Source organism: Callithrix jacchus, chromosome 8 (genome assembly GCF_049354715.1).
Source record: "Callithrix jacchus isolate 240 chromosome 8, calJac240_pri, whole genome shotgun sequence".
NCBI lineage: Eukaryota > Metazoa > Chordata > Mammalia > Primates > Cebidae > Callithrix > Callithrix jacchus.
Genome location: NC_133509.1, coordinates 32,175,411 through 32,202,736, shown reverse-complemented (window position 1 = coordinate 32,202,736; position 27,326 = coordinate 32,175,411). Strand labels below are relative to the sequence as shown.

Genomic DNA, 27,326 nt, shown 5'->3' with positions numbered 1-27,326 from the left:
CTTGGTAGGGTGATGTTCTTAAATCTATGAATCCCCACATCCCCACATAAATACAGAGGACTAAAGAAGCAACAAAAACCCATGGGCAACATTTACAATAAAACCAGAAGACAAGGTATTCCCCACAAACTCGAAAATGCAAGCAGATGAGGACACACCAACAGGCACAATACCTAAATTTCCATATACACCAGTGCAAAGGAAAACAGAAGGAAGCAACAAGTGACACAGCACACCTGAGAACAGAAGCCCCAAACGCCTGACAGGTAGGCAGTCACTGGAAACTACAGCAGGCCAATTTGAGAACAGCAAATGAAACAAGGGGAAGGGAAGTTGGGGAGTTGCTGTCCAGTCCAATAGCATAAGAGGTCTATGGTTAGAATTGAAATGATAGCAAGAGTCTGCTCCTATGAACTCTTGAAACTGACCAACTATGGGCCCCTTCTAGAACAGTTTCCATATTGAGGGGTAAGTATTGGGAGTGAAATCAAATGTTGGTAGTGAAATCAAATATTTCACTAATACTCTGAAAACACTACATAAAAACAATTTGTTCAAAGAGATACCCTGAACTATACAAGTTTCTGAAAATTCAGAAAAACTACTTTCACATAAAAATAATCAAGAAAGTGTAGATATAAAAATCCCACACAAAACTATTATAATGAAACACACATGGAGCCAAATAATACCTCTATAAAGAACACATGTAAGAAAAACATGCATAAGGAAAAGATTAAAATTATAATCTTTTATTTCAAAACCAGACAAAACAAATTAAAAAAATACGAGGCCAGGTGTGGAGGCTCATGCCTGTAATTCCAGAACTTTGGGAGGTTGAGGCAGGAGGATTGTTTGAGATCAGCCTGGGAAACACGGCAAGATCCCATTTCTACAGAAAAAGTTTAAAAATTAACCAATCATGATGGCAGGTGCCTATAGTCTCAGCAACTCAAGAGGCTGAGGCAAGAGGATCACTTGAGCATAGGGGATTAAGGCTGCAGTGAGCCATGACTGTGCCACTGCACTCCAGCCTAGGCAATATAGCAAGATCCTATCTCCAAAAAAAAAAAAAGAAACCAAAAACAAAAAGGAAAGGGAAGGGGAAAGGGAGAGGAAAGGAGAGACATAAGAAGAGTAAGAAAAACTCAGAAACAGAACAAAAGATTTCAAAAATTTTTACAAATCATTTCAGAAATAAAGACTACACTAGAAGGGGTCAAGATAGAGTAAACATTAGGTTCTACCTTTAAAAGAAATAGAGGGTAAAATGAACAATTTTGCTTTTTTGAGAGCCAGGGTCTCACTAAGTTGCCCAAACTGGTCTCAAATTCCCAGGTTCAAGCAATCCTCCTGCCTCGGCCTCCTTAGTAGCCGGGATGATAAGTGTTGGCCGCCACACCTAGTAAGGGAAAAAACGATTTTTTTTTTTTTTTTAAAGAAATGAAGAAAATGTAAAAGCCAGGAGTAACACGTCAATTCAAGACATGTTTTATTTTTTATTTAGACAGTCTCACTCTCACCCGGGCTGGAGTGCCATCTCGGCTCACTGAAACCTCTACCTCCTGGGTTCAAGCAATTCTCCTGCTTCAGCCTCCCAAACAGCTGGAATGACAGGCACCCACCACCACACCCAACTAATTTTTGTATTATTATTACAGACAGGGTTTCGCCATGTTGGTCAGGCTGTTCTTGAACTCCTGACCTGAAGTGATCTGCCTGCCTTGGCCTCCCGAAGTGCTGGGATTACAGGCCTGAGCCACCATGCCTGGCCCAATCCAAGACATTCTAAACATAATTAACTTTAAAAAAAAAAAAGAGAGAGAGAAAAATTATAAAACATTTGACAGAAATGCTTTTCATGCTGGAAGGAAATGGAATAACATTTTAAATGATCAAGATAAAATGTGAGCTAAGGATTTTATATCCAGCAAAACTGATTTTCAGGCATAAAGGACACTGTTATCAACATGTAAAAACTCAGAATATGGTCCCCATGGGTCTTTATTTTTTTTTGAGACAGAGTCTGGCTCTTATCGCCCAGGCAGGAGGGCAGTGGCGCAATCTCAGCTCAATGCAACCTCCACCTCCAGGTTCAAGCAATTTTCCTGCCTCAGCCTCCCGAGTAGCTGGGATCACAGGTATCTACCAACACACCTGGCTAATTTTTGTAGTTTTCTTTTTTTTTAGTGAGACGGGTTTCATCATATTTGCCAGGCTGACCTCGAACTCCTGATCTCAGGTGATCTACCCATCTTGGCCTCCCAAAGTACTGGGATTACAGGCCTGAGCCACCGCACTTAGACCCCATGAATCTTTTCTGAGGAATACAACAGAAAAATGAGCTTCAGACAATAATGTGAGGACTAAGCATACACATTAAGTACATCAAACAGATGGAGAATCTGTAGAATTAAGACAAATTTGAATAAAGGATAACATGTAATGAGTATGTGCTCCAAAAACATAAACATAAAACTAAGAAAACAGGTGAGAGACACATACTAAATGAATTTCTGCAAGCATTAGATAAACAGTACCAGATAAAATCCTAAATGTATTAAGGTATGAATACTATAATGAAAAATATGCAAATAAATATAAAAGATTTTTGTGTTAAGTGCTTTTTTTGAGAGGGGGAGACAGTTTCACTCTTGTTGCCCCGGCTGAAGTGCAATGACTCAATCTCAGCTCACTGCAACCTCTGCCTCCCGGGTGCAAGCAATTCTCCTGCCTCAGCCTCCCAAGTAGCTGGGTGGTACAAGTATGTACCACCAAGCCCAGCTAAGTTTTTGTATTTTTAGTAAAGACAGCGTTTCTCCATGTTGGTCAGGCTGGTCTCAACTCCCAACCTCAGGTGATTCGCCCTCCTTGGCCTCCCAAAATGCTGGGATTATAGGTGTGAGCCACCATGCCCTGCAAGCACTTTTTTCTTTTAAAAAAAAAAAAACAAAGTCAGGGTCTTGCCCTGTCACCAACGCTGGAGTGCAATGCCGTCTTAGTTCACTGCAGCCTCGACCTCCCAGGCTCAAGCCATCCTTCCACCTCAGCCTCCAAGCAAGCACACACCAAGTCCAGCTAATAAAAAAAAATTTTTTTTGTAGAGATGGAGTTCTGCTGTGCTGCCCAGACTGGTCTGGAACTCCTGAGCTAAAGTGATCCACCCACCGCACCTTCCCAAAGTGCTGGGATCACAGGTATGAGCCACTATGCCTGGCCCCCTTTCACTGCCTTTTATTCATTAATGACAGGGTCTTGCTCTGTCAACAAGGCTAGAGTGCAGTGGCACAATCTTACCTCACTGTAATCTTTGTCTCCTGGGATCAAATGATCCTCCCACCTCACCCTCTGAAGTAGCTGGGACTCTAGTGTGTAGCATCATGCAATCTCTGTAACTTCATTATGATTTAGTAAATTATTATTTTGCCATTTCTAAATTTTCTATATAAAGTAACGCATCACATAACAACTGGGATATGTTTCGAGAAAAACATTTTTAGCTATTCCATCATTGTACAATCATACAGCGTACTTACACAAACCAAGATGATATTGTCTACTATACACCTAGGCTACATGGTATGGCCTACTGCTCCTAGGCAACCCACCTGTTCAGCATGCTACTGTACAGAATACCAAATACTTTAGGCAATTATAACAATATGTTAGGTATTCATTCATGTACCTAACCATAAAAAAAGTACAGTAAAAATATAGTACTATAACCTTTTGGGACCATAAGGTGGTCCATGCTGACCTAAACATCATTATATCATTATGTGGCATTAACCTGTGTGTACATGTGTGTGTGTGTATATTTCATATATATATCATATATAATATGAAAACACAGCAAGAGTATTTTTCTGGTTTTGCTTTGCAATAATGTATTTATTTAAAATACATGTTTCTAAATTTTACATAAAAGTTATTTCAGAATTTAGCAATATTTTAATATAAAATTTGTAATTTTTAAATAATAATGAATCATTAGATTAAACAGGAAAGTTAGAAGAGTTGTGATTTCAATCCATTGCTGCACTGCTAAAAAATAAGAAACTCTTGGTCGGGCACGGTGGCTCACGCCTATAATCCCAGCACTTTGGGAGGCCGAGGTGGGTGGATCACCAGGTCAAGAGATCGAGACCATCCTGATCAACAAGGTTAAACCCCGTCTCTACTAAAAATACAAAAATTAGCTGGGCATGGTGGTGTGCACCTGTAGTCCCAGGTACTCGGGACGCTGAGGCAGGAGAATAGCTTGAACCCAGAAGGCGGAGGTTGTGGTGAGCCGAGATCATGCCATTGCACTCCAGTCTGGGTAACAACAACGAAACTCTGTCTCAAAAATAATAATAATAAGAAGAAGAAACTCTGGCCAGGCGTAGTGGCTCACACCTGTAATCCCAGCACTTTGGGAACCGAGGTGGGTAGATCACCTAAGGTGGGGAGTTTGAGACCAGCCTGACCAAGATGGAGAAACCCCATCTCCGCTAAAAAATACAAAATTAGCCAGCCCTAGTGGCACATGCCTGTAATCCCAGCTACTCAGGAAGCTGAGGCAGGAGAATCACTTGAACCCAGGAGGCAGAGGTTGCGGTGATCTGAAATTGAGCCATTGCACTCTAGCCTGAGCAACAAGAGCGCAATCCTGCCTCAAAAAAAAGGAAAAGAAAACAAAAGAAACTGACATATCAGGATTCTCTGACTCACAAAGCAGTAAATCTATTCCAGAGACTCTAAATGCAATTGTAAATAAGAAATGAAAGCATGGCAGAGTGCAGAGGCTCACACCTGTAATCCCAGCACTTTGGGAGGCCGAGATGGGCGGATCAGGAGGTCAGGATATCGAGACCATCCTGGCTAACACAGTGAAACCCCATCTCTACTAAAAAAAAAAAAATTAGCCAGGCGTGATGGCATGTGCCTATAGTCCCAGCTACTCGAGAGGCTGAGAGAGGAGAAACGCTTTAACTCAGGAGGTGGAGGTTGCCGTGAGCCGAGATCAAGCCATTGCACTCTAGCCTGGGTGACAGAGTGAGATTCTGTCTCAAAAAAAAAAAAAACCATGAAAATACGATAAAGATATCTTCCCTTTGCCTGCATAAGGTTGTCTTATTACATCTTATGTAACGGAACATAAATAGATGGAAGATATTTAAATGGTGACACTTTAGTATACCGTCATTTGAGAATAATCATTCAGTTTTTTAAAAAAGAAATTTAATATTTTAAATATACACATAATGAGCTCTTTAAAAGCAAAAAATGGTTACAGGTTTTCAAACTAAAAATGGAAAAGTCTCTAAAGAATCTTAAAGAGTAAGTTATCACACTGCGTTGGTTGAAAAGGGTACACAATATCAGAGATAAATCTTTCATTGTAGATAGTGCTGAAAGTCTGCTGGATAGAAAGTCAATAAAATCAACATGCCCTCCCACTTTCCAATGGTAAGGTGAATCACTGAATGAAAGATTTATTTGCAAACATAAAAAAAGAAGTAATATCTGGTATGTAGAATTCTGCCTTATTAATGTGGCCGGACTTAGTATTTTGCCTGCATGTATTTATTTGATATCAGCACCAACTAATAATCAGAGATTTTTGTTACTATGAATGCATGGTAACAAACACAAGTGGTGAATCCTTTTACTTTTATTTTTTGTCTCTCAGTCCATTCCGGAACAACTTGTGTTAACATTTGTGCTAGCTATGCAAAAGCAATACTGGTGGATATAGTAACTGGCACTTTATGATCAATCAAGGCACTGAAACCCAATAGTCATTGTATTCTTTTTTTTTTTTTTTTTTTGAGATGGAGTCTCACTCTGTGGCTCAGGTTGGAGTGCAGTGGCACGATCTCGGTTCACTACAACCTCCGGAGTTCAAGCAATTCTCCTGCCTCAGCTTCCTGAGTAGCTGGGACAACAGGTGTATGCCACCATGCCTGACTAAGTTTTGTATTTTTTTGTAGAGACGGAATTTCACTATGTTCACCAGGGTAGTTTCAAACTCTTGACCTCAGGTGATCCGCCCTCCTCAACCTTCCAAAGTGCTGGGATTACAGCCGTGAGCCACTGGGCCTGGCCCACTGTATTCTTTATTGCCATACTTAGCAAGTAGGGGGAGCCAGTTCCTCTCAAAAAAAGATCTTTCTTTCTTTCTTTTTTTTTTTTAAACCGAGTTTCACTCTGTCGCCCAGGCTGGAGTGCAGTGGCACGATCTCCGCTCACTGCAACCTCCACCTCCTGGGTTCAAGCAATTCTCCCACCTCAGCCTCCTGAGTAGCGGGACTACAGGCATGTACCATGATATCTGGCTAATTTTTTGTATTTTAGTAGAGATGGGGTTTCACCATGTTGCCCAAAATGGTCTTGAATTCCTGAGTTCAGGCAATCCACCCTCTGCCCTTCTCAGCCTCCCAAAGTGCTAAGATTACAGGCATGAGCCACTGAACCCAGCCTCAAGAAAGTTCTTGATGAAGCCGTAAAATTTATATATGAATCTTAACATTCTGTGGGTGGTGGCTCACTCCTGTAATCCCAGCACTTAGAGAGGCCAAGGCAGGTAGACTGCCTGAGCCCAGGAGTTGGAGACCAGCCTGGGCAACATGGTGAAACCCCATCTCCTCCAAAAACATGAAAATTAGCCAGGTGTGGTAATACAAACCTGTAGTCCCAGCTAGCTGAGGTGGGAGGATCACCTGAACCTGGGAAATGGAAGTTAAAACAATGCAAGTTAAAAACAGCAACATACTTCATCTCTGTAGAAAGGCTAAAGTTAAAAAGACTGACAATATCGAATACTGGTAAGAATGTAAGCAAGGGGAATGTATGATGGTACAAACATTTTATGAAACAGCTGGGCAGTTTCTCAAAAGTTAGTCTCTTCAACAAATGGTGTTTGGTACAATCAGAAGGGCAAAATAAGAGAAGGAAAAAAACAGAAAAAAGAGACAAATGGTGTTTGGGCTGAATGAAAATAAACATCCACGAGAACGAAGGCTCCTTACTTCATACCATCTATCAAAATTAACTCAATGTATCAAAGAGCTAAAAGTATAAAACTCATATAAGGAAATCTAGGGATAAATGTATGTCACTGTAATTTTGCTAACAGTTTCTCAGATCTGACACCAAAAGCATAAGCAACAACAACAAAAAAAATTGGACTTCATCAAATGTTAAAAATTCTGTTTCTGAAGCAGTTCACAGAAAAGAAGAAAATATTTGCATATATCTGAAAAGGGACCTGTATTTAGATTATATCAAGAACTCTAGGCTAGGTGTGATGGCTCACACCTATAATCCCAGCACTTTGGGAGGTCAAGGTGGGACAATCTCTTGGGCAACATGGTGAAACCCTTTCTCTACCAAATAATACAAAAATTAGGCCTGGCATGATGGCTCAAGTCTGTAATTCCAGCACTTTGGAAGGTCAAGGCAGGCAGATCACCTGAGGTCAGGAGATTGAGACCAACCTGGGCAACATGGTGAAACCCAGTATCCACTAAAAATATAAATATTAGTCAGGCATGGTAGCACATGCCTGTAATCCCAAGTACTCGGGGGGCTGGGGCAGGAGAATCGCTTGAACACAGGAAGTGGAAGTTGCAGTGAGCCGAGATTGTACCACTACACTCCAGCCTGGCAACAAAGTGAGACTTCATCTCCAAAAGGGGTGGAAAAATTAGCTGGGCGTAGTGGCACATGCCTGTAGTCTCAGCTACTCAGGAGGATGAGGTGGGAGGATCACCAGAGCCCAGGAAGCAGAGGTTGCAATAAGCGAAGATCATGCCAAAAACAAAACAAAACAAAACACCTCTTACAATTCAATAATAAAAGTAATCCAATCACAAAATGAGACATTTTTCTAAAGACATGTGAATGGCCAACAAGCACATAAGAAAGATGCTCAATACCTTTAAGGGAAATGCAAATCAAAACCACGATAGACCACTTCACACTCACCAGAATGGCTACCATAAAAAAGGCAATTACAAGTGTTGATTGTCCTCAAGACAACTGGAATCGTCATATTCTGCTAGTGGGACTGTAAAATGGTGCAACCACTTTGGAAAAGTCTGGCGGTTTCTTAAAAAGCTAAACACAAAGTTGTCATATAACCCAGCAATTCAAGCTCCTACCCAAGACAATAAAAAATAGAGGTCCATATAAAAATGTACATATGAATGTTCACAGCATTTTTCACATAGCCAAAATATGAAAACAACCCAAATGTTCATTAATTGGTGGTATATCCACACAACAGAATATTACTTGGCAATAAAAAGGAAATACATATTGATATAATTCATGCCACAACATGGATGTACTTTGTTTTTTCTCTCTCTTTTTTTTAAATTATATTTTTATTCAATGGCCCAGGACACAGCCCCAGAAGATCCTGAGAACAAATGCACCATGGATGCACTTTGAAAACATGCTAAGTGAAAGAAGCCAGACTTAACAGATTATACATTACAGACTATGATTTCATTTACATTAAATGTCCAAATACAGTGAAATCCATAGAGAGAGAAAGCAGATAAGTAACTGCTTAGGGCCAGAGAGGAAAGGGGAATTTAGGAACAAGAGTCTCTTTTGAGGGTGATGAAAATATTTTAAAATTGAGGCAATGGTTGTACAATTTTGTTCACGTCCTAAAAGCTACTGAATTTATACTTTGAATGGATAAATTTTAATATACAACATAATGCCTGTGCCTAGACTTAACTATACTATATTATGTAAAGTTTTCTAAGACAATAGATCATAACAATAAAGGGGCAGGGGAAACTATTCGAGGGGAAAGATACGTTTATGGCCTTAATGATGGTGATGGTTTCACAGGAATATACTTATCCCCAAACTGATTAAGCTGTATACATTAAGCAAGTACAGCTTTTTGGACCGGGCATGGTGGCTCAAGAGGTCAGCAGTTCGAGACCTGCCTGGCCAACGTGGTGAAAACCTGTCTCTACTAAAAATACAAAAATTATCTGGGCGTGGTGATGGCAGGCGCCTGTAATCCCAGCTACTCAGGAGGCTGAGGCAGAAGAATCACTTGAACCCAGGAGGCAGAGGTTGCAGTGCCACTGTACTCTGGCCTGGGAGAAAAGACCAAGACTGCATCTCAAAAAAAAAAAAAAAAAAAGTACAGCTTTTCATATCAAATAATTTAAAAAAGGCTCCTACACTACAATTTTATGGTATATAAATTATATCTCAATAAAGCTGCTACAAAAAAGTTAAGCATACATTTTATGTTCCAATAATATAAATCTTAGTTATTTATCCAAATATTCCAAACAACCTTATTTATAATAGCCAAAAACCAGAAAAAATTAAAATGGTCAAACGAATTGTGGTAGACTACACATAATACTACTGAGGGAAGGGAGGGGAAAGAATAAATTACAGATACATATGGTAACACAGAAGAATCCAAAAACTTTATGCCGTGCGAAGAAAGCAAGATACACTGATCGTAATCCTATGGAACTCCATCTATAATGACAGAAATATCAGTGCTTGTCTCAGGTGATGTTGGGCATAAAGTAAGGGTAGTTTTTGGTCATGTGCATCAATTTGCCAGAATTCAAGAAAACGTATACTTTGAACAGGTATATTTTATTGTATGTAAGGTTGATTTTTTTGAAAAGTCAATATAGGAGATAAATATAATTCTAAAAAATAACTAGTTCACCAAAATGAGAGGAAAAGAACAGAGAAACAAATAACAGATTGGACAAATCCAGAATACACTGTAAGATAAAAGACTTTAAACTCAAACATATTAATAATTAAATTAAATATAAATAGATAATATATGCTGATGTAGGTCAAGCGCAGTGGCTCACGCCTGTAATCCCAGCACTTTGGGAGGCCAAGGCAGGTAGATCACCCGAGGCCAGGAGTTCAAGAACTGTCTGGCCAACATGGTAAAACGCTGTCTCCACTAAAAATATAAAAATTAGCCGGGCGTGGTGGCAGGTGCCTGTAATACCAGCTACTTGGGAGGCTGAGGTAGGAGAATTGCTTGAATCCAGGAGGCAGAGGTTGCAGTGAGCTGAAAGTGCACCACTGCACTCCAACCAGGGCGACAGAGCAAGACTGTCTCCCAAAAAAAAAAAAAAGCCAATGTAAATACATATACACAGGTTTTATAAAGGCTGGAAAAATATGTATCATGTAAACACTAAGTAAGACAACAGTGTGGCTATGTCAATATTAAAATAAATTTCAACACAATATTACTAGAGATAATGAGAGATATATCATAATATTAACAAGAACAATTCATACAATTATAAATACATGAAGCTTCAACATACATAAAGCAAAGTTTGACAGAAAAGTGAAGTAGACAAATGCACAAAAATAGGTGGAGATTTTAACATCTCTCTCAATAACTGATAAAATAGTGCATTTAAAAAAAAGATAGCTCTGACTATACAGTCACCATTCTTTTGTTTCTTTACTTCTTTAATAAATTTGCTTTCACTTTAAAAGATATAGAAAATCAGATTATCAACCAACTGAATCTAATTGATATTTGTAGAATACTGCACTGAAAAACTCCAAAATACATGTTTCCAAATATACATAGAACATTCAACAAGATAGACTACATGCTAGTAAGTATCAAAAAATACCAAAGAAATCAAATCATACAGAGTATATTCTTGAAACAAAATGAATAATCCAGGTGTCAAAGAATAAATCACAAGAAAAAGTAATAAAAAATAATGAATCAAAATGTATGACATATTGGGAAAGGAGTACTTTAAAATTCATACCTTCAAATATCTATATTAGAAAAAAAGAAAAGTGTAAAATTAATAAACTAGCCAAGGAACTGGCAAATTACAGTCATAGGCAAAATTCAGCACACTGATTGTTTTGTATGGGCAAGAAAGTAAAAATGGTTTTTTGTATTTTTAAATAATTGGAGGAAAATACATCAAAAGAACAATAATATTTCATACCACATGGAAACGATATGAAATCCAAATACGGTAGTTCCCATGTATGCTCACATGATAACTTTCAAAACCCTCCAGTGGTTGCCTGAAACCACAGATAGTGTTAAACCCTATATATACTGTTTTTTCCTCCATATATACGCACCTATGATAAAACCTGAATTATAAATTAGACACCGTAAGAGATTACTAGTATAATAGAACAGTATCAGCATCATTAGTCTTGCAATCTGGGGCCATTGTTATTATTTTTTTTTTGAGGCGGAGTTTCACTCTTGTTACCCAGGCTGGAGTGCAATGGCACGATCTCAGCTCACCGCAACCTCCGTCTCCTGGGTTCAGGCAATTCTCCTGCCTCAGCCTCCTGAGTAGCTGGGATTACAGGCACGCGCCACCGTGCCCAGCTAATTTTTTTATTTTTAGTAGAGACAGGGGTTTCACCAGGTTGACCAGGATGATCTCGATCTCTTGACCTCGTGATCCACCCGCCTTGGCCTCCCAAAGTGCTGCGATTACAGGCTTGAGCCACCGCGCCCAGGCCATTATTAAGTAAAATAAGGATTATGTGAATACAAACAGAGTGAAACTTAGCTGATCTGATAAACAAGAAAGCTACTAAGTGACTAACAGGAGTACAACATATACATATGGATATTTGGGCAAAGGGATGATTCATGTCCCAGTTGGGATGAAGCAGGATGATGTAAGATTTTACCATACTACTCAAAAAGGTGTCTAATTTAAAACTTATCAACTGTTTATTTCTGAAATTTTCTATTTAATATTTTCAGACCCTGGCAACCACAGGTAGGGGAACTACTGTACCAATGTCCAAAGCTATGCTCATTAATTTATGTAGCCTGTTTCAACTGGCAGTTGAATAGTAGCTTCAACAGAGACAATGTCGTACACCAAGTCTAAAGTATTTCTTACCTGAAGTATTTACAGAAAATTTTATTGATACCTAATTTAAGCTCTCACTTCTAAAAGCTACAAAAGTAAATCAAACTGAACAACAGAAAATACTGAAAATAGAGGAAATCAATTAAACAGCATAAACAGATGAAAAGTTAATAACAAAAATCCCTTTGAACGAATAATGAAATTGATAAACCCAAGCAAGACTCATCAAAATAAAGATTAAGAATAAATTATCTAGATCAAGAATGAAAACAGGGACATCATCACAAATCATATAGACAGTATTAAATTAATATAGAGCTGGGTGTGGTGGCTCATGCTTATAATCCCAGCACTTTGGGAGGCTGAGGTAGGCTGATCACCTGTGGTCAAGAGTTCAAGATCAGCCTGACCAACATGGAGAAACCTGTCTCTACTAAAAATACCAAATTAGCCGGGCATGGTGGTACACGCCTGTAATCCCAGCTACTTGGGAGGCTGAGGCAGGAGAATCGCTTGAACCCAGGAGGAAGAGGTTGTAGTGAGCCGAGATCATGTCACTGCACTCTGGCCTGGGTAACAAGAGCAAAATTCCATCTCAAAAAAAAAAAAAGAAACACACATATATATATATGTATTTTTTAAAATATATATATGTACTGGCAAAATATGACATCAAATAAATCTTAACTTAAATTCCTTGAAAACATGTATGACTGAAACGGAAACAAGAAAAAGATAAATAATCTCATCTACATTAGAGAAATAAAATTACAGTAAAAAAACACTAACAAAGAAAATCCAGTCACATTTTAGAAACCCCACTCCAGAACTCACCAATGAATTCTGCTAAATACTGAAGAATGAAATAATACCAATTAAACACAAGCTCTTTCAGAAAAGAGGAACAGTCCTCAACTTGTTTTATGGCATCAGCTTAATCTTAATCCCAAAATTTAAAAACATTACAAATCAAGACAAAACAGAACAAAGCCCCCTATGAATACAAACACAAAAATTCTTAAAAACACAAAAATCAACTCCACGTTATGATTTTCCATTCAAAAAATAAAAAATTTATGTACTACTCTACATTAAAAGAATAAGAGAAGCCTGGCACAGTGACTCATGCCTGTAATCCTAGCACTTGGGGAGGCCGAGGTGGGTGGATCACTTGAGGTAAGGAGTTCAAGACGAGCCTGGCCAAAATAGTGAAACCCCATCTCTACTAAAAACACAAAAAGTTAGTTGGGCATTGGGTCATGTGCCTATAATTTCAGTTACTTGAGAGGCTAAGGCAGAAGAATCATTTGAACCCAGGAGGCAGAAGTTGTGGTGAGCTGAGATTGTGCCACTGCACTCCAGCCTGGGCGACAGAGCAAGACTCCATCTCAATTAATGAGAAAAGAATGAGAGAAATTTGAAGAAGCCGAAAAGCCTTTGACAAAACTCAACAACATAATAAAAACTTTTTACAAACAGCAACAGAAGAGAACTTCCTCAAACTATTAAAACATAACTAAGAAAAACATCTAGTTAACATCTCCCTTCCCCTAAGGACAAGGCAAGGGTGTTGGCTCTCACCGCTTCTAATGGACATGGTACTACAGATCCTAACCAATGTCATAAGGAAAGAAAAAAATAAGTCCCAGTGATGAGAAAGAGTAAGCAAAACTCTCATCATTTGGCATATGACATGATTATATATGTATAAAGTAAACAAGATAGAACTCTAGTTCCTTTAGTGGAGAACAGTATTTAGAAACCAAGATCTGGATGCTATGTGCACACAGTTCAGCAGACAGAGCAAGGAAATATCACATGCTACAAAATGTTTTGGTCAACAGCAGACCACATATAGGCCAGTGGTCTCATGAGATTATAATACTGTATTTTTACTGTACCTTTTCTATGTTTAGCAAAGCTGAGATACATAAATACTTACCATTGTGTTACAAGTGCCTATGATATACAGTACAGTCACATGCTATAAAAGTTTGTAGCCTAGGAGCAAAAAGCTATAACACATAGCCTAGGTATGTACTCGCATATACCATCTAGATTCACATATGTATATTATGATGTTCACATGACAAAATTGCCAACTGATGCATTTCCAATTGACAAGTAACACATGACTGAATTTAAGTGTGTGTGTGTGTGTGTGTGTGTGTGGAAGGAAGAGAGAATAAATGAAAACAAATGAATTTTAAACTGTCATTTTCTCAATAAATTCAACCAGTGAGTTTGAATTTTTTTTCATTGTATAATAAGTGGTAAATTACTTCAATTAATCCACTTGTTAAAGAACACATCTAAAGAGACGTAATTAGGCAGGGCATGGTGGCTCAAAACTGCAATCCTACTTTGGGACGATGAGGTGGGTGAATCACTTGGGGTCAAGAGTTCAAGACCACACTGGACAACATAGTGAAACCCCAGGGGTCTCTACTAAAAATAGAAAAAATTAGCTGGACATGATGGCACACACCTGTAATTCCAGTTACTCAGGAGGCTGAGGCAGGCAAATCACTTAAAACCAGCAGGTGGAGGTTGCAGTGAGCCAAGATCGCACCACTGCACTCCAGCCTGGGTGACAGAGTGAGTCTCCATCAAAAAAAAGAAAGAGAGAGAGAACAAGTGGAGTTTAATTGTAGTAAAGAGGAAGATTCCCAAATGAAAGTTTGGCAAATCAGAGTTAAAGTGTTAGAACAAAAGTCTTTATTTAATCATGTTTTTCAAACTAAGAAATGCAACCCATTGGCTGGGCACAGTGGCTCATGCCTGTAATCCCAGTACTTTGGGAGGCCAAGGTGGGCATATTACCTGAGGTCAGGAGTTCGAGACCAGCCAGGCCAACACAGTGTAACCTCAACTCTATTAAAAATGCAAAAATTAGCTGGGCATGGTGGCAAGTGCCTGTAATCCCAGCTATTCGGGAGGCTGAGGTGGGAGAATCGCTTGAACCCAGAAGGTGCAGGCTGCAGTAAGCCGAGATCACAACATTGCACTCCAGCCTGAAGGACAAGAGCAAGACTTTGTCTAAAAAAACAAAAACAGGGCCGGGCGCGGTGGCTCTCGCCTATAATCCCAGCACTTTGGGAGGCTGAGGCGGGTGGATCACGAGGTCAAGAGATCAAGACCATCCTGGTCAATGTGGTGAAACCCCGTCTCTACTAAAGATACAAAAAATTAGCTGGGCATGGTGGTGCATGCCTGTAATCCCAGCTACTCAGGAGGCTGAGGCAGGAGAATTGCCTGAACCCAGGAGGCGGAGGTTGCGGTGAGCTGAGATCACGCCATTGCACTCCAGCCTGGGTAACAAGAGCAAAACTCCATCTCAAAAAAAAACAGAAAAGCAACCCATCAATGGGTTATCAAATCAATTTAAATTAATACAATCATACAATCATCATTAGAAGAAGAAACAACAAAACAGAAAAGAAAAATCAGAGCACATCACATATATAAGAGTGATTCCTATTTCACATGCAAGGATTAACATGTGTTTCTTTTTGTAGACCACAGTTAAAAGGTTGAAAAACAATGATTTAGGAGATAATATTTCAGTATTTCATTAAAATTACATTCATACGGAAATTTATCATCCTTAACTATCACAACATTCAGTTAAGAATAGGGGAAAACATCATTTTGTTATGGGGAAAACTTTAGAAATGCCCTACTTGGAAAAATATAGAAAGATTCATGGTACAAAACAATGTATTTTAGTGTGAGGCCTTCAATTACATATTAGAAATCTCACTGTGCTAAAAAGCTGAAAGGTTGCACATGAACAAATCCTGAATAATCTTCCTGATAATTTCATAGATCTCAAGTCTCTGAATCACGAAATCTGTATTTGAAAGTGATCAGAGAGAGATCCAAGATGGCTGATCACTAACAGCTCAGGATTGTAGCTCCCAGTGAAAGCGCAGAGAACGAGAGGACGCCACACTTTCAGACGAATTTCTGTCACTCACGGACCAGAAGATTCCCAGCGGAGGAGCCCCACGGGTCGCCAGTGCGACTCTTGTGGCTGGCGCAGCAGTTTTGCTTGCGCCTCTTGATGCAGAATAAACGGGACTGGTTCCCCTTCTGACCATCCTTTGGAGCTCCGGGAAGGCAGAGTCGACTATTACGGACTCAAGAAGGAAGCCATACTGGAGATCCCCGGGGCAGAACAGCATCATCAGTCTTACACCGCCTTTTGGCCGGCGCAGTGGGTTGCTCAGATTCCGGCGCTGGGAATCAATAAATTAGACGTCCACTCAGAAACCTAATTAGAAAGGCGGTAATTGCAAAGACGACGGATAAATTTATAACAAAGGGAAGAAACCAGCCTAAAAAGGCTGAGAATACCCAAAATCAGAATGCCTCTCCCTCTACGGGGGATTACAGTTCCTCATCAGCAAGGGAACAAAACCTGATGGAGAAGGACTGTGTTCCATTAACAGAAGTAGGCTTCAGAAGGTGGATAAGAAACTTCTGGGAGTTAAAAGAACTTGTTCTAACCCAATGTAAAGAAACTAAGAGCTTTGAAAAAAGGTTTGACGAAATGCTAACAAGAATAGACAATATAGAGAGGAATATAAATGAATTAACGGAGTTGAAAAACACAACACGAGAACTTAGCGAAATATGCAGAAGTTTTAATAGCCGAATTGATCAAACAGAAGAAAGGATATCAGAGGTCAAAGACCAACTTAATGGAATAAAACAAGAAGACAAGAATAGAGAAAAAAGGATAAAAAGGAATGAGCAAAGTCTTCAAGAAATATGGGACTATGTGAAAAGACCTAATCTACGTTTGATAGGTGTACCTGAATGCGATGAAGAGAATGAATCCAAGCTGGAAAATACGCTTCACAATATTATTCAGGAAAACTTTCCCAACCTAGCAAGCCAGGACAATATTCAACTCCAGGTAATACAGAGAACACGACAAAGATATTCCTCAAGAAGAGCAACCCCAAGGCACATAATTGTTAGATTCACCAGGGTTGAAATGAAGGAGAAAATACTAAGGGCAGCCAGAGAGAAAGATCAGGTTACCCACAAACGGAAGCCTATCAGACTTACAGCAGATCTCTCAGCAGAAACCCTACAAGCCAGACGAGAGTGGGGGCCAATATTCAACATCCTTAAAGAAAAGAACTTTTAGCCCAGAATTTCATATCCAGCGAAACTAAGCTTCACAACTGAAGGAAAAACAAAATCTTTTATGTACAAGCAAGTACTCAGAGACTTTATTACCACCAGGCCTGCTTTACAAGAGCTTCTGAAAGAAGCATTACACATAGAAAGGAACAACCAGTATTAGCCTTTCCAAAAATATACCAAAAAGAGCATCAAGATAATGAAGAATTTACATCAACGAATAAATACAACAGCCAACTAACATCAAATGGCAGTAATCCTAAATTTAAATCGACTAAATCCCTTAATCAAAAGATACAGCCAAAATTCAATGGTATGCTGCATCCAGACCCATCTCACATGCAAGAATACACAAAGACTCAAAATAAAGGGATGGAGAAAGATTTACCAACCAAATGGGGAGCAAAAATAAATAAATAAATAAAAGGCAGGAGTTGCAATTCTCGCCTCTGATAAAATAGATTTTAAAGCAACAAAGATATAATGGTAAAAGGATCAATGTAACAAGAAGAGCTAACGATCCTAAATATATACGCACCCAATACAGGAACACCCAGATACATAAGACCTATAAAGAGACCTAGCCTCCCTAGACTCCCACACAATAATAGTGGGAGACTTCAACATCAATATTAGATAGATCAATGAGACAGAAAATTAATAAGAATATCCAAGACTTGAACTCAGATCCGTAACAAATAAACTTAATAAACATTTATAGAACTCTCCACTTTAAATACATAAAATATACATTCTTATCAGTATCATACCGCACCTACTCATAGCTTTAAATAAAATATTGATCGGCCATTATTAAGCACAATTATTGGCATAAAATAAGTTTTCAATACCCATATTTAGAATAAAACAACATTCCTGTTCTCTCTCTTTTTCTTCCTGTCTTCCTCTCCTTCATTCCTTTTTTATTCTTTCTTTAAAAAAAAAAAAGAAAGAAAGTGATCAAAGATTTCACTCACAATGAACTGTGTCACCCCAAAGTTTATGTTGAAGCCCTAACCTGAATACTTCAGAATGTGGCCATATTTGAAGATAGGGCCTTCAAAAATTAATTAAGTTAAAAGGGTATTCTTGGGCAGGTTGGGTAGCTCATGTCTGTAATCCCAGCACTTTGGGAAGCTGAGGTGAGCACATCACTTAAGGTCGGGAGTTCAAGACCAGCCTGGGAAACACGGTGAAACCCCACCTCTACTAAAAATACAGAAAGTAGCTGGGTGTGGTGACACATGCCTGTAATTTTAGCTATCCAGGAGGCTGAGGCACAAGAATCACTAGAACCCAGGAGATGGGAGGCTGCAATAAGTTGAGATGGTGCCACTTCATCCAACCTGGGTGACAGAGGAAGACTCTGACACACACACACACACACACACACACACACACACACACACGAGGGAGATTTCTTTCTTTGGGTGGCCTCCTGAAGAAGTAAGACCAGTGTCTGTAAAGATGCAGACACAGACCATACACAGATCGAAGACTGACCATGTGAGGGGTGGGAGGGCACAGTGAGGGGCAACTATCTGTACGTCAAGAACAGAGATCTAAGAAGGAACCATATTGGCCAACATCTTGATCTTGGGCTTCTAGACAGCATCCAGCCACTTTGACAGAATAATAAAGGAGAAAGAATGCAGGTATCAGTTAAATATATCTGGGTTTAAATCCCAGCAGTGTCACTTAATGGAGATGCAGTAGTATACAGTGGTTAGGAGTACAGGCTCTGGAGCCAAGTAAACTGGGCTCCAGTGTTGCCACTTAAAGCTAAGCAACCTTGCACAAGTTATTTACCCTCCCTGTGCCTCTGTTTCCTCATTAGTAATATATAAGTAACACCTATCTCATATGGTTTGTAAGGCTTAAATTATTACACTTTAAACACTGAGGACAGTGCTTGGCAAATAGTAACTGCTCAGTAACTATAAGAAAGGGCTGTTGTAGGCATGGTGGTGCGCACTTGTTGTAGTCCCAGCTACTCAGAAAGCTGAGACGCGAAAATCACTTGAACCAGGGGGCGGAGGTTGCAGTGAGCCAAGATCCTGCCACCGCACTCCAGCCTGGGCAACAAGAGTGAAACTCCGTCTCAAAAAAAAAAAAAAAAAAAACAACAAAAAGACAAAGTAAGGGCTGTGGTATTGATATTCACTATTTTTTAACCTGGGTAGGTTATTACTACTATTACTGTTTGTTTGTTACTGCTACTACCGATACTGCAAGTTACCTAAATTCACTAAGTCTCAGTTGTTTTCATCTATAAAATATCAAAAGATGGTTAATATTCAATGTTTTAGCTGTGAATTCCTACCCAAATTTTGAAAAGAAATGACACTCTATTTAAGATGCATACATAAGCAAGCATTGCCTAGATACTCAACACAATTTTAGAATATGTGACTAAGAAGATGGTTTATGACACTGTAGATAAGAAAGCAACAATAATTAGAAGCCAGTATATGCTCATGAAGACTAATACGTGACAAACTAACCTTATTATTTACTCCTAACATAGGGTCAGTTGTCTCGGAAAAGACAGCTGTGATTTCACTCCGATCTTAGTAAAGCATTCAAGTATCAATTTCAATAATCATCTTATAGAATGTGATTGTTAAAATCTGAGTTGAATTTCAGCAAAATTAAGTGAATTTGTATCTGTATGAAAAACCTTATCCAAAAATCTTAATTAATAAATAAGACAGCCGGGCACAGTGGATCATGTCTGTAATCCCAGCACTTTGGGAGGCCAAGGTGAGCAGATCCATCACTTGAGGAAGGAGTTCGAGACACCCTGGCTAACATGGCGAAACCTCATCTCTACTAAAAATACAAAAATAAGCCAGGCATGGTGGAAGGCGCCTGTAGTCCCAGCTACTCAGGACTCGAGAGGCTGAGGCAGGAGAATAACCGGCCTGGGCAAGATGGTGAAGTCCAACGTCTACTAAATGTTACAAATAATTAGCCAGACAGTGGCACAAGCCTGTAGTCTCAGATACCTGGGAGGCTAATGTGGGAGCATCACCTGACCCAGGAAGTCAAGGCCGCAGTGAACTGTGACTGCACAACTGCACAAGAGCCTGGATTGGAGTGAAAAAACAATCCACTGTCAAAAGAAGTACGCTGATCCTTGAACAACCTGGGTTTGAATTGTATTGGCACATTCCCCGCCGAGATGGGAGTTTTGCTCTTGTTACCCAGGCTGGAGTGCAATGGCGTGATCTCGGCTCACAGCAACCTCCGCCTCCTGGGTTCAGGCAATTCTCCTGCCTCAACCTCCTGAGTAGCTGGGACTACATGCATGCGCCACCATGCCCAGCTAATTTTTTGTATTTTAAGTAGAGATGGGGTTTCACCATGTTGACCAGGATGGTCTCGATCTCTTGACCTTGTGATCCACCCGCCTCGGCTTCCCAAAGTGCTAGGATTACAGGCATGAGCCACCGTGCCAGGTCCTGTATTGGCACATTAATACACAAATTTTCTGCCACCTCTGCGACAGAAACACTCCCTCTTCTTCCTCAGCTTAGAAGATAATGAGGATGAAGACTTTTATGAGGACCTACTTCCACTTAACCAGTAAACACATTTTCTCTTCCTTATGATTTTCTTAATAACATTTTCTTTTTTTCTAGCGTACTTTACTGTAAGACTACAGTACAAAGCCAAGTGAAATGGCTCACGCCTTTAAGACCAACACTTTGGCAGGCCAAGGTGGGATGACTGCTTTGAGGTCAGAACCAGCCTTGGCAACATAAATGAGACCTCATCTCTTAAGAAAAAAAGAGAAAAATAGCTGGGCACGGTGGTACATGCCTGTAGTCCTAGTTACTCAGCGGGCTGAGATGGGAGGATCTCTTGAGCTCAGGAGTTCAAGGGTTCAGTGAGCTATCATAGTATTACTGCACTCCAGCCTGGGCAGTGGAGTTAAGATCCTGTCCAAAAACCACAATATAGAATACACATTAACATATAAAATATGTATTGACTGTTTACATTATTAGTAAGGCTCTGGTCAACAGCAGGTTATTAGTCTTAAGTTTTTGAAGAGTCAAAAGTTGTATGTGGATTTTCAACCACAGTGGGGGGTCAGTATCCCTAAACCCCACACTGTTCAAGGGTCAACTACATGAATAGAATTCTGAAGAAATAACAAAAACCTATCTTCACTTCTGGTTTTTATCTTTTTTTTTTTTTTGAGGCAGAGTCTCACTCTGTCGCCCAGGCTGGAGTGCAATGGCGCAGTCTCAGCTGAATGCAACCTCCATCTCCTGGGTTCAAGTGATTCTCCTGCCTCAGCCTCCTGAGTTCCTGAGATTACAGGATGAGCCTGCCACTACACCTGGCTCATTTTTTGTATTTTTAGTCAAGATGGGGTTTCACCATGCTGGCCTGGCTGATCTCAAACTCCTGACCTTGTGATCGACCATCTCGGCCTCTCAAAGTGCTGGGATTACAGGCGTGAGCCACCGCACCCAACTTATATTTCATGAAGAACAGATAAAGGTAATCAAGCTGATGATAAATACCATATAACATCATATAAGGAAACTAAAAATAGCTGCCCTAGATAATGACTGAGCTTTTTTACTTGCACATATAAGGGAACACAGTATCTATTTTCAAGTGAAAAAATACAAAAAAGTAACATGAGAAAGCAAAAAGATGAGGAGGTACTTTATGACAAGGAGAGCTGCTCAGAAGAATGAAGTAAAGATATGTAGCAAGGTTCCTATCAACAGAAGATGATGATAACCCATTAGGAATTCAGAGAAATTCAGGTTCATGAAAGATATTTCATCTTTGTTTTATTATAATACTATAATATTTTCTCAGTTTACATAAATCCAGAAACTTCTTAAAATTTCTTATTACTTAAAATTAACAAAAAATTATAGTATTAGAAACAAAAACACAAAATCACCAAAACAAAATTTAAAACGCTGTGCAAACAACGAATACTTCCAAATCTTGCCTGGTGATTCACGGTAATTAGGCTTTGTTAATTCTATTACAACAAAACCTATTCCTGTGAACAAGTCAACCAGTAATTTACTTTCCTGCTCAACAAAGTAATAAACTTCCATTATAATGAAAAATTTACCATATAAATAATTATTCTAAGAAAGAACACAAAAATAGTAAAGTCATAAAAAAATCCACACACAACGAATAATACTATACAATGATAGAGTGCATTAAGGTTGATCAAACTGCTTCTCTATCTGTTGTACCACCTAATCTGAAAACAACTCTTGAGACAGATGAAGCAGTTGGTGTCAGTGCCATTTTACTATCTTCCTGAGGCTCAGAGGGGTAAATGATTCTCTCTTTGGGTCACCTCAAGTTGGTCCAGCATATGAATCTGGAGTATATGACACCTGGTCAATGTCCATTCTTTCTTTTAGTAATGTTGTTTTCTCTTTAACAAAGCAATATATTTTCATCATACAAATGTTAGAACTGATCATAAAAATGTTAGAATAGATGAGAAACATCACATCCCTACACAGTGAATAATATTAACAAGAAACCTTAACTTTTCTTTGAAAGAAAATGAAAGTAAAAGACACAACTCAAGTAAAAGAACAAGGAAAAATTTATTTTGCTTCCCATAATGCTATGTTGAAAAAGCAGACGGCTAAGTGGATTAGTTCAGTGGAATAAATAATGTTCTTCTTAAATTGCCATTGAATATTCCGCATGTAAAACTCTTAGAAGTAAAATTAACACCAAAATTTTTTTGGTGCATTATCAGATTTCTCATCTACACATGCTTAGAGAAAAATGTCATAATTTTCACTTTTTTTCTGGAGACAGAGTCTCCCTCTGTTGCCAGGCTGAAGTGCTGTGGCACAATCTCGGCTTACTGAAACCTCCGCATCCCAGGTTCAAGTGATTCTCCTGCCTCAGCCTCCTGAGTAGCTGGGATTACCGGCACATGCCACCACCCCCACCTAATTTTTGTATTTTTAGTAGAGGCAGGGTTTCACCATGTTGGCAAGATGGTCTCAATCTCTTGAACCTTGTGATCCACCTGCCTCAGCCTCCCAAAGTGCTGGGATTACAGGCGTGAGCCACCGTTTCCGGCTAATTTTCACTTTCAATGATATGAAAGTATGTGATAAAATCATTACCTTAGGTGTGCTTCCTTTAATAAATTTTTTAATTGAAGACAACAAGCCGGTTTCATTCTTCCGTGGTTTTTCTCCTCCTGAAGGCAGGCTATCATCAACCTCTGAATATTTCCTCTTTGCTCTGGCAGTGCGTTGTGTTTGGATTTGATTTGACTGCTGAGAAGCTTTCCGTGTTCTCAGCCTCATCTTTTATGGGTGCCACATGTAAAACTGTAAGAGAAAAATAGTAAATGTAATAAAAACATTAAAGGTTATTAAATTTAACCTGCTGTACCCAAATATACCTAGCTTATATAATAAAAATATCTTGGCTAAAAAAACAAAAGTCCTAGAATCTACGAGACTGCAGTAAGAAACTAACATTTTAAGTAAAAGGCATTATATATATTTTATTTATATTATCCCAAGTAACCTTCCCAACAACCTCTGAAATACTGTAATATACATATGATCTAAAGTAAGGGTAACACCAAAGCGTGCATGCTCTTTCCATAATACGATACTGCCTGCCAACATTACTATTTGTTTAATCATTCATTCAACAAATATTTATACCATACTTTGTCACATTCAAGGCACTGGACCAGGTAAGCATTGAGTAAATAATAAACAAGATGAGGAAAGGTTTTGCTTTTCTGGAACTCAGCAGGTGGTGGAAAATTAATGTCAATGAATTCATTAAACCCATGAGCACAATTCTAATAATCATCAATAATATACGTGTAACAACAGAATTTGGATCATTTTGAGAGTCCTATCTTACCACATTTAATGATACTTTTAAAACAATTCACATCAGGAAGAATACATGAGTCTATTTACTCGAGCTCCCTCGTTTTAAAGGTAAGACAATTAATTTTGGCAAAATTGTCCCAACACTTACAATTAGTTAGAGACATACCTGAATTACAATCTGTAAAACAGAATACAAAGAATACTAAACTAAGAATTAAGAGATGTGAATTTTAATCCTACTCCAGTCATGGCTAATTTGTGCAAACTTAGATATGTTTAATCACATGTATAAAAAATATATTTACCTTACTATCCTGAAGCTCAAAATGAAAAAAAAATTAGGAAAGGCTATAATGTGCAAAGGACAATAAAGCTATTCACTACAGTGGACACATTCACAGAACATTCTAACTCCAATTAAGCACCCTAAACTCTAAAGCTACAGAAATTCCTGGCAAAGATTAGTCTTAGAAGTTGTTTTTACTAACAGAACATCACTGAAAAAATAAAAAAAGAAAAGCTTTTTCAAAAGTAGAAACTATAGGCTGGGCATGGTGGCTCACACCTGTAATCCCGGTATTTTAGGAGGCTGAGGTGGTTGGATGACCTGAGGTCAGGAGTTCAAGACTAGCCTGGCCAACCTGGTCAAACCCCTTCTCTAATAAAAATACAAAAATTAGCTCGGCTTGGTGGCAGGCACCTGTAATCCCAGCTACTGGAAAGGCTGAGGCTGGAGAATCACTTGAACCTGGGAGGCAGTGGCTGCAGTGAGTAGAGATCTCACCACTGCACTCCAGCCTGCCTGGGTGACACGAGCAAAACCCTGTCTCAAAAAAAACAAACAGAAACTACATATGTCTGTGTGTGTCTACCTCAAATTTTTTGTGTCCCCTCCCCCTCCCCACAAAAATTCAGGTAGAAACCTAATCCCTAATGCAATGGTATTTAGAGGTGAGGCCTCTGTGACGTTAGGTCATGAAGACAGAGCTGGAATGTATTGGGTTAGTGCCCCTATAAAAGAGGCCCCAGAGAGATGCCTAGCCCCTTCCACTATGACATTACAGTAAAAAGTCAGTGATCTATGAGGAAGCAGACGAGACATCAAATCTGCCCGCACCTTGATCTTTGACATCTCAATGGCCATAACTGTGAGAAACAAATTTGTTGTTTATAACTCACCCACCAAGTTTCGGGTATTTTTGTTATAGCAGCCCAACTGACCTAAGACACTCCCAAACTCAAAGGATTCACCAGAGGAGTCCCAAAATACCTTTACCAATAACTGTGTTTTCTAAAACCCAACGGTGCTGGGTATAAACTGCAATCCCAAAATAAAATAAATATTCCTTTTTTCCTCCTCTGAATTCCTTTGCTATTCAGCAAAGAACTCCCCAGAAAATGAAAATTACTGTAGCAAATACATGGGGTAAATTTTTAAAGCTTTTAAAATCAATTTCTGTGAATTTTTTTATAAGTGCCTTTTGAAAAATATCTAATGGCGAACCTATCTTTTTTTTTTTTTTTTGAGACGGAGTTTCAGTCTTGTTATCCAGGCTGGAGTGCAATGGCGCGATCTCGGCTCACTGCAACCTCCGCCTCCTGGGTTCAGGCAATTCTCCTGCCTCAGCCTCCTGAGTAGCTGGGATTACAGGCCCGCGCCACCATGCCCAGCTAATTTTTTGTATCTTTAGTAGAGACGGGGTTTCACCATGTTGACCAGGATGATCTCGATCTCTTGACCTCGTGATCCACCCGCCTCGGCCTCCCAAAGTGCTGGTATTACAGGCTTGAGCCACCGCGCCCGGCCATGGTGAACCTATCTTAAACCCACAATCATGAAATTGAAATCATAAAGATCACAACACAACATACTGACATAAAGTAGGTCTTAAAAGACTGAAGACATATAAAGTAACCCAGTCTTAAGAGGGTCAGCTCATTAAAATTTAAACACTTACTGTAATGTCTGAATGGGGGGAAAAAAAAGAAGAAAATTATAATCTCTCTGCCCTCAAAAAGCAAAAAATATATACATATACATAGCAGGTAAGTTTATTTACTCACCATGTTGTACACATAAAACACTAGATCGTTCTGGGAAAGCTTAGGAGAAAGGTCCTTTGAACTAAAAAATAACAAACTAGTATTTACTAGAAAGATGAATATTCAAAAAAGAAAGCAGAAGTGGGAAGTTTTTGCCCATTCCATAAGTAGATTGCAAAAGATATACTTTATAAGTCTGAAAGCGCTAAAGCAGTCAAGCCCTTATTAATCTGGGAAACTGACCACTCAAAAAACAATTAAAGAAAACACTGGCCAGGTGTGGTGGCTCACACTTGCAATCCCAGCACTTTGGGAGGTCGGTGGATGGATCACAAGGTCAAAAGACTGAGACCACCCTGGCCAACATGGTGAAACCCCATCTCTACTGAAAATACAAAAATTAGCTGGGTATGGTGACGAGTGCCTGTAATCCTAATTACTTGGGAGGCTGAGGCAGGAGAATAGCTTGAACCCAGAAGGCAGAGGTTGAAATGAGCCAAGATCATGCCACCTGTACTCCAGAGCCTGGCAACAGAGCAAGACTCCATCTACAAAAACAAACAATAACAACAAAAAAAGAAAACATACTTTTTAATTGTACATGGAATGCTAAGAGAGATCTATAGGTTGAACGATAAAACAAGATGCCATGAATTTCAAGAATAAATGCATACAAAGTACGTTCTCTAACCACAACTATAAATCAATAAAAAAAATCTTTAAAAGTACTAAATACTTGGAAATTTGAAAATATACAAATAAATCATGAGTCAAAAAAGAAATGACAAGGGATACACAAAATATTTTGAATGAAAAAATAAACAAAATAATAATAACATATCAAAATTTCTGATGTAACAAGCAGCACTTAGAAATTAAATATAGGCTGGGCACAGTGGCTCACACCTGTAATCCCCCTCTTTGGGAGGCCAAGGCAGATGGATCATGAGGACAGGAGATTGAGAACATCCTAGACAACATGGTGAAACCCAGTCTTTACTAAAAATACAAAAAAAAAAAAAAGTAGCCAGGCGTGGTGGCGTGTGTCTGTAGTCCCAGCTACTCAGGTGGCTGAGACAGGAGAATTGCTTGAACCCAGAAGGCGGAGGTTGCAGTGAGCCGAGATTGCATCCATAGCACTCCAGCCTGGGCAACAGAGAGGGGGGAAAAAACTTCTAAATATATGTAAACATAATAGAACCCCAAAATATGATGAAACACTGTCAGAAATGAAGTCAAAAAGAGCTGCAGACTTCAATATTTCACTTTTAGTAGCAGAAAGAACTAGATAAAAGATCAACAAGAAAAAAGACCTGAAATACTCTCTAGATGTTACATTACATAGAATATAGAA

The 27,326-nt window shown here is 39.1% G+C and overlaps 1 protein-coding gene across 6 annotated transcripts in view; it reads right to left on the bottom strand.

The window, feature by feature from the left end:
* Positions 1-27,326, bottom strand: part of CTDSPL2 (CTD small phosphatase like 2) — a 106,100-nt gene that overhangs the window by 47,588 nt on the left and 31,186 nt on the right. For all 6 annotated transcript variants that reach the window (XM_035259524.3, XM_002753404.7, XM_035259529.3 and 3 more), the window contains one exon: positions 23,195-23,404. In XM_035259524.3, coding sequence (XP_035115415.1) covers positions 23,195-23,380 — 186 coding nt within the window. In that variant the 5' untranslated portion in view covers positions 23,381-23,404. The remainder of the gene's footprint in view (positions 1-23,194; positions 23,405-27,326) is intronic.